Source organism: Felis catus, chromosome D1 (assembly GCF_018350175.1).
Source record: "Felis catus isolate Fca126 chromosome D1, F.catus_Fca126_mat1.0, whole genome shotgun sequence".
NCBI lineage: Eukaryota > Metazoa > Chordata > Mammalia > Carnivora > Felidae > Felis > Felis catus.
Window position 1 is genome coordinate 98,567,452 of NC_058377.1, and position 12,113 is coordinate 98,579,564.

At 41.7% G+C, this 12,113-nt stretch overlaps 1 protein-coding gene across 9 annotated transcripts in view; it reads right to left on the reverse strand.

Annotated features, from left to right (window-relative positions):
• The window catches only part of AMBRA1 (autophagy and beclin 1 regulator 1), a 179,078-nt gene that overhangs the window by 103,332 nt on the left and 63,633 nt on the right, over window positions 1-12,113 (reverse strand). For 5 of the 9 annotated variants that reach the window (XM_011286774.4, XM_011286780.4, XM_045039218.1 and 2 more), the window contains 2 exons: window positions 7,170-7,256; window positions 2,784-2,963 (listed from right to left, as the gene is read on the reverse strand). The exons of 2 other annotated variants lie outside the window; for them this stretch is intronic. In XM_011286774.4, the coding sequence (XP_011285076.1) occupies window positions 2,784-2,963; window positions 7,170-7,256 (267 nt within the window). The remainder of the gene's footprint in view (window positions 1-2,783; window positions 2,964-7,169; window positions 7,257-12,113) is intronic. 2 more of the 9 variants (XM_011286778.4, XM_011286781.4) reach the window with 1 other exon arrangement.

The following is a 12,113-nucleotide window of genomic DNA, read 5'->3' on the forward strand; positions in this document are numbered from 1 at the left end:
TTACCTGCTTCTCTGTACCTGAAAGAACTATACATTATGATCATATGAGCTTCTGACTTTCCTTCTATTATCAAAGCTAAGGAAAAGGACTGCGGCAGAGAAATTAAAATGGGTGGATACAGGGGCACCTGGGTGGCTTAGTCGGTTAAGTTTCCAACCCTTGATTTCAGCTCAGGTCATGATCTCGTGGTTCGTGAGATCGAGCCCTGTGTTGGGCTCAGTGCTGACAGCGTGGATCCTGCTTGGAATTCTCTCCCTCCCTCTCTCTGCCCCTCCCCTGTTCTCATGCACCCATGAACCCTCTCTGTCTTTCAAAATAAATAAACTTTTAAAAAATGGTTAAAAATGGGCTGACACATTCCCTCAGTTCTCTCTCATTCCCTCCTAGAGTACCCAGAAGTTAAGAGAAGAGAAGTAGCCGCAGGCAGCACTCAGTTTACAACAGGGGGAGGAGAGCAGGGAAACAGAAAGAATGAACAAACGGGAACTCAGCATCAACCAGCCAGCAACATCCTTCACTAGGAGACCTGGACTACTAATATTGAGGTGACTAATCCACAGCTGCTATTAAAAACAAGATTACAGTCTGCATCAGCTCAAAAAGAAAGGCAAACCCCCTGGCAAGGGACTTTCAGAGGAGCATTAGAGAAATCAGCCCATTGTTACCAACCAGGGAGCAACAGAAGACCCCTAGGGAGAAATAATGGTAAGTCAGTGCAGGAAAGGTGAAGAAGGCAATGTAAATTCAGGTCGCGCTGAAGCCAGGGGGAAGGTGAGAGCACAGGTGGGCTGTGGGGAGCACAGGGAGGAGGGAGTCTGACACAGGAAAATCGAGGGGGAAGGAAGGGGAGAGGGAGGAGGTGGTAGCAGAAGAAAGAGAAGGTAAGATGAGAACAGAACATTTTAAACTAACCCAGAACTCCATTGTGAAGGACAAGTCACGAGGCAAGATACAGCTCAAAGGCATAAGCCCCACGTTTCACCACTGCAAAGAGATTACACAGCCTTCCAAACGTGCATGGAGGGAGGCTATGCAATCTGCACTGACTCCCAGAGCTCCCCAGGATTACTGAGGCTTTTCAGCAGTACTCAGTCCCAGCAGCGACGGCACATACCTGAAACTGCTTCTCTGAATAGACCCCAGAGCTGGAAAAATGATATTTGCAGGGGAACATATTTCACTACTGGTATCTGTCTGGGTAAGGGAGTGGAGACTCTCCCCTCACTGCTGGTATATGCACCCACCTTCCCCTAGAGTGCACTGAAGGGAGAATGACACGTGCTGGGAGCCAGAGGGCAGCCGCTGAGAGAGAATCAGGGCCCCTGCTCCAAGAGCCACCACCACGGCTTCAGGGCATCCCTGCATTTCTTTCATGTTTGTTTCTTCCCCAGACAAAAGAACCACCTATTCAGTCGGCCTTTTGCTTCCAAGTACACAATTGCTAGCGTGTTTAACAGAAAGGCAAATTGGTATAAAGGTTGTTTCCACCTCCTTAGTCATCTTTAGCAAAAAGATTTCTCCAACACATCTTAAAGCTCTATTGCAAGGTGGCTCCTGGGGAACTATCCATTCAGCTCACGGAAGAGGAAGGCTGAGAAGGAGGCAAGAACTCTTAACATCCCAGACCTGACCAGGTGATGTCAAGATAGAGAAGGAAAAAAAGGAAAATGACTGACAGGCTGTCCTATTCCAATGCTGTCAGCAAAAAAAAGGAGAAAAAAATTAATGCTTAACCACCCCCCCTCTCTTGTTTTGCATGTTTGAGAGTATCAAAATATAGGAATCAAAACAAGAGCTAAGCGTCCTATTTGATATAAACCAGGAATGGAAATTCTTTCAGAATGGAAAGAAACACAGTGAATGGTTAGAAAGGTGAGGAGCAGGAGGTCAGAGAGTTCAAACACAGCAATGACACTGGGGTATTTAATGCTGTGCACAGGGCTGACCCTGCTCCTTTACCTCACCCCCATCATCCAATCGACCACTCAAAAACACCAGAAGAGCAAGGAATCACCTCTCAAACTACCACATTAGTTTGACAGGCAACTTTCAAAGGATCCTAATGGCGGAGGTTGTGGGAGGGAGATAGTTTAAGCAATGGAGTAGGACCTCAAAGAATCAGTGTGATTCAAGGGTACGAAGGGACCTGTCTTTAGGGAAATCCAGATATTTCTTTTTTTTTTTTTCAATTTTTAATGTTTACTTATTATTTGGAGACACAGAGAGAGGGAGACACAGAATCCTAAGCAGGCTCCAGGCTCTGAGCTGTCAGCACAGAGCCCAAGGCTGGGCTCAAACTCACGGACCGCGAGATCATGACCTGAGCAAAGCCGAACGCTTAACTGACTGAACCACCCAGGCACCCCCAGATATTTCTGTTATTTCTAATCTCTATACCTACTTTGCTTAAGAAAAAATACCAACCATCCTTTCTCTCTGACATTGTGAAAACAGGCCATGAGAAGCACTTCCATAGCCACTGTTCATGCAAAAGGGAAATAACGGTGCTGCCTATGTAGCAGCAGCCATCTTCTCCAGCCTGGCCTGGGGCCAACGGGCCATCTCTCCCACAGGCTCCAAGAAACAGCAGCACAACTGCCAGAGGTGGCAGTACCCTGCACATTTTAACCCCCCTTCCCCTCACCCCATCCTGCTACTCATACATAAGAACTTTGGGGTTTGAAGCAAGAAAGGTCAACCACTGCTGCTTGGACAGTGGTCAACTTAGAAGCACACACAGCTTTGGAGGACAGGGAAGAAAGCAAGCTGAGTAGGTACTTACTCAAAGTCCTCAAACTCCAAGTCGGTTCCCTCTACTGATGGGCCCTGGTTGTCTGAGGAAGAGGAGGAGGTGGAGGAACGGAGCCGGTTCTGCTGATAGCGCATGGAGCGCTGGCGAATACTGTCTCTCCGTGAGAGATACTGGATCATCCTCTGGGCGTAGTATGCGGCAGGAGATAATCTGAGAGAGACAGAGATGGACAAACACAAACTAGCACTAATGTGGGGAATACTGTGAAAGACAGTAAATCCAGCTCTCCCTGCTGAGGCGAACTCCGGAGACGTGAAAAATAAAGGGCATTTAACTCACCAGGAGGTCTGTACTGCACAATATGCTTATTAGACTACCACCCGTGTTTCTGTTCCGAGAGGAGGCAAAGAGGCTGTGTAATCAGTCATCATCTGCTCAATAGCTGTCCCCTCCCAAGGGGATAACACTGGACCTTCCTTTTTTAGTTTCTTTAGGGACCCATTTTAGCTTCTCAGGGTGCCATTCATACGGATTTACAGCCTTCTTCAACCATCCAGACTCAAAATATAAGAAATGAAAAGGGACCACAGCCACCATCTAAAGGCCAGCTCTCCCTTCATTTTATACAAGAGAATAGAGGCCAGGAGATGGCAAAATGGACATGACTAGAGAAGGTACCATCTTCACCAGGTCTTCTTTCTTCTCCAACAAATCCACATAGCTCCATATTTGCCCTAGCTCCCTAAAGCGAGCTCTCTGAACCTCTCAGCTCTAATGGGTTACTCACAGACATTCGTAACACAGAGAAAATATTCAGGATTGAAAAAGAGAGTAAAATATACTCAGGAAAACAAAATCTCACAGGGAAGAAAAGATTTTTCTATTTCTTACAATAGAGCATCCGAGGTGACATGGGCACTAAGCAATACAGGAGGCAACAGTTATTCCTTTTTCTTCTTCCTTACTGTGGCTATTCTCAGTGAATTAGTCTAGACCTCTAGTCTGTGTCTTAGTGTCTTCATACCCCTGAAAACGCCTAGTGTCTGCTACAATTTACCACATTCCCTTTCTCAAGTTTTTCCTCCATCTTTCACAAGACTGCTATATACTAAGAAAGTGAGAGCAGAACAATACACTTTGACTCAACAATTCCACTAGGAATCTTATCATACAGAAAAACACAAGGATATATACATGTTGTTAGCATTAGTGAAAAACTAGGAAATGTCTCAAATGCCCACCAACAAGTTAAAGAAATAAACTATATCCATACAAAGAAACACTATGTAACTATTAAAAAGAATAAATCATCCCTATACACACACAAGAAAAACCCTCTAAAACAAAAATTTAAGTGGGAGAAAAACTGAAGAATGGTACGCATATACTAATATGTATACAAAAACATATATTTCTGTAATTAGAACAAAAAACTAAAGGAAACACAGCAATTCTAATGAGGATTCCTGGGAATCTTAACTTCTATAATGCTTGAACATAAAAGGAAAAAAAGTATGTATGTGTGTACACACACATAACATATATTTAATGGAAATCTGGAAAAACTGACTGAGAATGGAAATAATAACAGTTACATCCAAATGGTAGGGAAAGTATTTACAAAATCCTGCTGCCCTACATTTCCTTACCCCTAAACAAAGTTTCTGGGAAAACCTCGGTATGTCTACTGACTCAGAACAAAGGAGATTCTGCAGTCACCTGCTATAGGAACTAAGGCTGTCTCTGAAATGCCAGTCATCAGAGGTGGTATCCTTCTGGCCAATCATCAAATGGAATTCCCTAGAAGGCCAAATGACAATCTTTGGAACTCAAAAGTCTTTGCTACAGAACAATATACTGCATTTGGCATCACTGAATCCAAATCATACAGCAGGTCAGCATGGGATACACAGATGTCTTGGCCAAGATCATCAGAGTACAAGAATCATTTCTTAAAAGTCTCAATGTGTGGAGCTTCCATTATCCATGTGGGCCCCTGTTGCCATGCATTTTGCAAGGATGAACCAAGAATCTTAAATTTTCAAGAGACAAAAGTCAGCACTCTTGAGTTGTTCCTTTACCTACTAAATATACAGAAATTTTCCAGAAGTCAGCCATTGATGGTTAAATTGTCAAGTCAACCAGACTAGAAAAGAGTGTAAAAAACATTTCAAGAGCAGAATGAAGATTCTTCTTCTGGAATGGATTCTGAAAAGTGTCTGTAAGTATACACATTTCTCAGTTGTTAACCCACTCTAGTAACTAATGGGAAAATTATATTATTGGCGACAGAAGTAGAAAGAATGTTGATGCAGACAATAAGATTGCCCTTTTATGTAAGGGCACAATTTTAGCACTAGGTAACCTAATTGTTTAATTTCACTATGGCATAGGAATTCCTTCTAAGCTACAAAACTATGCATCAATGGCAAAGAAAAAGGGATTCCTGGCACAATTATTAAATACAAGTACATCCTGGCCTTGTCTTTGTAGGTAGCCAGAGGGAAAGCTAAGGATCTGAATGCTGAATCATCTCACAAACACTTTGACCTATATATACTGTGTAGGGTGAAGTCTAAGAGGAAAAACTAATTAAACAACCAGCAATGAGGTAGCAATCATCCTCTTACTGAAGAGCTGTATAATCACCAAACTCTGAAGTGTTCCAAGCAAAAATTTTTAATGTTTAATAAACTGCAAGTTTTCTTCAAGGAAGAATATTTTCTCCTCCAAGAAAACCTATTTTGTGTTCAGAGGGAAAATGTAAAAATAGCAACACCACAAAGTATGACACTTTCTGTGATAAAGAGATCTGAGTGGGAGTAAATAAAAGATTTATTACATGAAAGGAAGACAAATAATGGTCTTTAAGAATTACCATTAAACTTTGTCAGGTTAAAAATTCTAGGGATGAGATTCCTATAGCTGTCCTAAAAGAAACTATTTTATAGCAAGAAGTTCTCTTAGTGTTTCAGAGTCATTTGATTGATGCCAAAAATTTCTTTCTTTTATTTAGGACTTATTACTTTTAAGTATGATTAGAGACATACACTTCCATGTTTGGCCGTCATCTCAGCTGCCTCCCCATATTCCCTGATCCTTGGATTTGCCATTTCTGGGGTATGGAAAAGGAAGCAAGAGGGTAATGGGGAATCTTTTCATTAGTCTCTCAGAAAGAACACTCAGTATCATGACACCACTGTGGCCAACAACAAAATCACTCAATATCCCTAGAATGAACCTTATCTACAGGCCTTTCCAGACTTGAAATTCTTAATCTAAAGCAAAGCTCACTGGAGTGCCTAGGTGGCTCAGTTGGTTAAGCGCCCGACTTTTGGCTCAGGTCATGATCTCACAGTTCGTGGGGTTGAGCCCCACGTGGGACTCTGTGCTCACAGCTCAGAGCCTAGAGCCTGCTTCAGATTCTGTGTCTCCCTCTCTCTCTACCCCTCCTCCATTCGTTCTCTCTCAAGAATAACCTTAAAGAATACATTAAAAAACAAACAAAAATAAAGCAAAGCTCATTTAGCTTTTATCTAACCTCTATTTGTTAACTTGCCAACCCCACCATTATAAATTACTCTTTCTTTTGGCAAAGCCTCACAATGAGCTCTAGTGTTGCCTAAATGATGTGAAGGTTATCCCTTTTTGAGGTCATTAACAGAATCAGTTAAGTCTGGTTGTAACAACACCAAAGGACTGCTCGCTATATAAATGTTATACATCAACTTGACACCCCATCCTTGGTCCTCAATTTCCAGTATCAGGTAAGGGTGGGCCATGAACTCATTTAAATGTTTTCTTTTGTTTTTTAAATCCCTTCAAGAACTCTTCAAATATCTTCTAATCAGTGTTAAGGTAAATGCTTTAATAAAATGGCAACTTGTTCTTTTTGGTTACCCTTTTGTCAGTCATCTCTTCCTTTAGGTAGCATCCAAAAATTGAACATCTGAATGAGCTTGATTTCTGCCTTTTGATAATCTAAATTCTCTCTCAAATGACAGCAAGTAGGATTTTTTGTTAGCTGGTTAGTTTTAATTTGTAAGTAATTTCCCTACTAATAAAAACTTGTTTCCCTTTTGGCTGTCCCTTTGAATGGCAACAGCCTCCCTGATTAGCAAAAAAGAAGTATCCTGTGACTCTGCCAGTGGCCTCCTCAGGTCCCTCCTCTAAGTGCCCCACTTATAGGAATGAGCCCCAAAGGACAAGAGCTCAGTCACAACTCCCTGTCATCAGAGGTTCTGTTCACTTACCTGCAACACTTCCCAATCACCTGAACCACCTGTCTCAAAACTGTAACTGAAGAGTAAAAGAGCACCAGGACCAGAGAGGCACAGAATGGGGCTTCCAACAGCTTGGCAACCCCAAGGGCAGCCCCTCCCCCCAACCTAGTGCCATTTCTCACTTTGGCCTTACCTCGCTGGGTCTGGGTAAATTGGGTGCTCTCTGGATCCTGCTCCATCATAACGGGATAATGAAATGAGGGAAGACTCCAGCAGCCTCCTAGCAGAGATTAAAAAAATGGCAATAATCCCTGTCAATTACCAACTCAGAGGTCATTCATAAGGAAAAATAGGGGGAGAGATAAATAACATCCCCCTTTGCAGCTGACACCTGTTATCTGGGATCACACCTTCCTACAAACTAAATAAATAAATAAATGAGCTACAGAGCTCCCACACTGGGTATGGCCACTGTATATGCTGAATACTGCTCTTCAGTGAGAAATGAACAAGTGCTTCAGAGACATGATCTTATTTCTATTTGTAGTATCTCCAGCAGACAAATAGGAGGTTGGGATCAACACAGGAGGGGAAAATTAGGCATACCCAGAGATTATCATGTAGTGCCAACATTTATCTTGGTGTTCAGTTCCTCCATGTTACCCTAATCCACATTCCCTTATCTTCTACTCATTCTGCTCTGCCTACACCCTTTTTGTGAGAAGGAGTACTCCTCAGGCTCTCTTAACAACTGACAAAAATCTTTAATTATATAATCTAGCCCAATCATAAGTTCAACTGAGCATATATGATACACCCACATTTTATTGAGTACTTTTTTGGTGCCAGGTGAATACTAAGCACTTCACATATATTTCTTTACTTAAATCTCACCATAACCTGGAAAAGGAGGCATTACTATACAAACATGAGAACACTGGGCCTAAAAGTTAAGTATATGGCACTGCGGCACAGGGCTATTAAATGACAGCACCAGGACTCCATGAAGTTCTGTGAACTCCAAAATGCTTCAAACCAGGATGCTATACTGTAGGACCTTGTAGGCTCCAGGCAGGTAAAAAGTGTGTATGTATCCACTGTGAGTCCAAGCTAGAAGGTGGGCTTTGTATCACTGGCTCTTCCTGTTTTTTAAGGGAAGCCAGAAATCTGGACTTCTCTATGTAATCTCCTGACAGTTAAAGTTTAGCTAAAACATTTTTTTCCCTCTTTGTACAAGGGCCACTTTAAACACATCTGATAAATGTGGCCCAGGGACCCCCTAGTTTGCCATGTCTGCCACACTGCTTCCCAATTCAAATGTGCCTTGGCAGCCAATCAAGCTCCTGCCAGAGAACACATTTCAAAGGAAATGGTCTCAGAAAGAAATGCATATTGTTCCTCTCCAGCAGCATCTTGCCTGGCTCTCCCGGGAACAGGTCTCCGGCTCCCTGCCAGACTCTTCTTTAAAGCAGATCTGCAGGATAAGGACAGCAGCTACCAATCTTTTCCAATTGAGTTAATTCAATTCACTGTTATTAAAACCAGCTGGCTTTAGGTATAGTCATGTGCAGTCACTTTATCCCAGCAACTGGCTCACCAAAGCATTTCCCCTAACAGCCCGGGAAAGAGATATAGCAGAGGCCCTGTCAAGCTGGCTTGCTACCTTTCCTGCCCAGGACAACCAACTGTTACAGGATGCTTTCTATCTAGACAAGGCCTATAACCCCCACACATAAGACCCTTTACACAGTCCTACTACTGACCGGAGAGAACATTACAATGTAACCAATGAGGCAGAGAAGAAAGCCATAAAATACATCTCTCGGGTTGAAAACCTGAATCTTCAATGGTATCACTGTTTACAGCAGCAGAAATGCCATGTTTCATCAATTCTAAGAGCCACCCTCCCATTTATAATATGTCTGAAATTGGGATGTATCTTATAAATGCATGACGCCGTTTAATTGGCAGGATTTTTTTTCTTTTCATTAGGGTCACATAAAATAATGACTAAAATAATGGTATGTCTCGGAGTTTTGCACCACAGAATGTTAGAGGAAGGGGGCAGTGAGAGGCACACAGACTGGAGAAAGAAGAAAAGTGAAATTTCGAGAGGAGTATCTATTCAGGACTTTTATGCCATCTTAGATAAATACTTGTTCACTACTAATGAATTAGTTCTAGGAATTGGAAGGTTGGAGAACAGAAGCAAGACCTGGGAGCAGCTGACTTCCCTGGAACACCGAGAAGTTTGTTCCATCCCAAAGGGCTCTGGAGTCAGTCCTGGCCATAACAGCCCTGGCTTGTTATCCTCCAAATGGCTGCTTAGTAAGCAGAAGCCCTTTGGCAAAGAGCATCCTGCAGAGTGACCAACACATATCCTTCTTAAGTACTTCTGCCTGGAAAATGATGCTACTAAGTTGGGAAGCCAACATTACCCCCTACTTCTATGCTAAGGCTGTGCCAGTATTCAGAGAGAAGATGACTTTTTAAGAATGCTATAAAGGAGATTCTTGAACTGGGAGAGTTTGGATTAGATAATTTCAATTTTAATGATTCCGTTTTATAATCCTGCAAAGTCTACTTCCCACCTTACTTTCCTATCTTAATTAAGAAGACTTCTTTAAATCAGGGTAAAACCAAAATGTTAAGCTGTATCTCTGGGGAGTCCCTGATGAGGTTCTTCTGGAACATGCATCCCTTGTGCCTACTCACTACAGAATCTGCTAGCACCATTTGCTCCCCAGGCAATACAATGGACTGGCAAGCCATATATATACATGGCATTTTAACTGCTAATACACAAAATCAGCAGAGCCAATTACTATGAATAGCACCCCCACACACTTATCACTGATTAAACATTAAGTTCTCGTCAATTACGAGTACTATCTGAAGGAATAAAAGACTTCTCCAATTGGTATTGAACAGAGAAAAGAACAAGAGCTACTAGATGAGTAAACATGACCACCACTCCTAGGAACCTCTAAGAAAGACCTTTCTCTCCTACAGTTAGCTTCCTACAAAGAGCCATCCATGGGGAAATGATACAAAATGCGATGAGATGGCAGCTGTGTGCCTTCTTCACTGGCCACCACAAGTGTGACTTGAATTAACCATCTATCGTGCAATTCAACGATGGGAAATCAGGTAGGACTTAGGAGGGGCTCACACAAGCTTATTCAAGCTTGAAGCTACCTTTTCATTCTGACCTGTGATCACAATTTAGAAATGTATTTATTTATTTATTGATGTTTGTTTATATCTTGAGAGAGAGACGGAGAGAGCCAGGGAAGGGTAGAGAGAGAGAAAGGGAGACACAGAATCCGAAGCAGGCCCAGGCTCTGAGCTGTCAGCACAGAGCCCGATGCGGAGCTCAAACTCACAAACCGTGAGATCATGACCTGAGCTGAATTCTGATGCTTAACTGACTGAGCCACCCAGGTGCCCCAAGAAGGGTTTTTAAAGAGTCACTGAACCCCTGTCAGGGAAAAAAACAAAAACCCTCTTTCTTTACAAGTTTGCCTGGTTCGTTCTCTGTATCAGTGGCGTCCAAGTGAGACACACAAAGGTTGTGCTATTTCAATCCACTGGAGAACAGAAAGAAAATATCAGAACTTTTGTTTTATAATGTATGACCATAATGTATAACACACATGGATTGCTAAAAAGCCTTTACTAACAGAAGTATTTTTTAAAGTCTGGAGACCACTGCTCTATCAAACTACATCCTACTTTAAGAAAATTCCACATTTAAAAGAATATGCACAAATACATAAATATAAGAGCCATAAATATGCAAAATATAACCATACTCATACATAGAGCAAAAGAGAGAGAATGATAAAGCAAATGTGGTAAAATGCCAATATTTAGGGAATATGGGTAAAGAGTACATGGGATTTCTTTGCACTATTATTTGCAACTTTTCTTCTTTTCTGAAATTATTTCAAAATTAAAAACATTCAACATACAAAATTGAAAAGTAAACCACTGAAAACTAAAAAGAAAATGCTTCATTTTCAAAAGAATTGCTCACTTCTTAAAAAGGATTTCTTCAAGTATCAAGTTGCCCTAATGCCCCTAGGCAGGTTTGGTAAACTACAGGCCCCAAGTCAGCTGCCTGTTTTTATAAAGTTTTATTCAAACATAGCCACATCCATTCATTTATATATTGTCTATGGCTGCTTTGAAGCCAGGAAGGCAGAGTTAAGTACTATCAGGATAGTAACAGCCTTAAAATACTTAACTACCTGGTCCTTTACAGAAAAAAAATCTGCCCATCCCTGCTCTAAAATATTTGCTTACATAAAATCCTCTGAAAGATAAAGTGGAGTCACTAGGAAATGGAACAGAAAAACCTGAAATCAAAGTATTACACACTAGAATAAGTTGTCAAAATTAATATTAAGCCCCGCTAAAATCATTAGTCAATAGAAACACAATTCAGGCTGTAAAATTCCTAACATTTTATTTTACTTTGTTTCATTTTTAGAGAGCGAGCGTGCGCACTAGTGGAGGAGAGAGGCAGAGGTGGGGAGAGAGAGAATCTTAAACATGTTCCACACTCAGGGTGAAGCCCAACATGGCTCTATCCCACCACCCTGGGATCATGACCTGAGCTGAAGTCAAGAGTCAGGAGGCTCAACTGACTGAGCCACCCAGGCGCACCACCCCTCTTGCATTTTAAATGACCATAGCTATTTCTTCCTTCCCTGATTAATACTCTGAATATGTGCAAGGGGGTTCCCTAGATCCCCTAGATCCTTTGATGACTAAGAAAGCAAAAAAAAAAAAAAAAAAAAAAAAAGTGGAAGAGATCTCTGGGAAAGAACAAAGTTGTCAGGGCAGGTGAGATGGGTCATCTAAAAAAAAAGAACTTTCGTTTCAAATCCAATGGATATCAGAGTTAAGAAGAAGCAAACTGTTTGGGTACTAGTCTAGACAGAATGAGTAAGCTGGTGACAACTTTTCCTTACTAAACAATTATGTCCTGAAGATACTCTTTTAACTAGTTGTCAGATCACAGAAAAAAAATCAATATCCTAAAGCAAATAGACATGTGCAAACCTTCTCTAATCACTGGAAAATACCAACTTGCCAGAATTCTGTGATCTATATGAGACGTAAAGCCTGC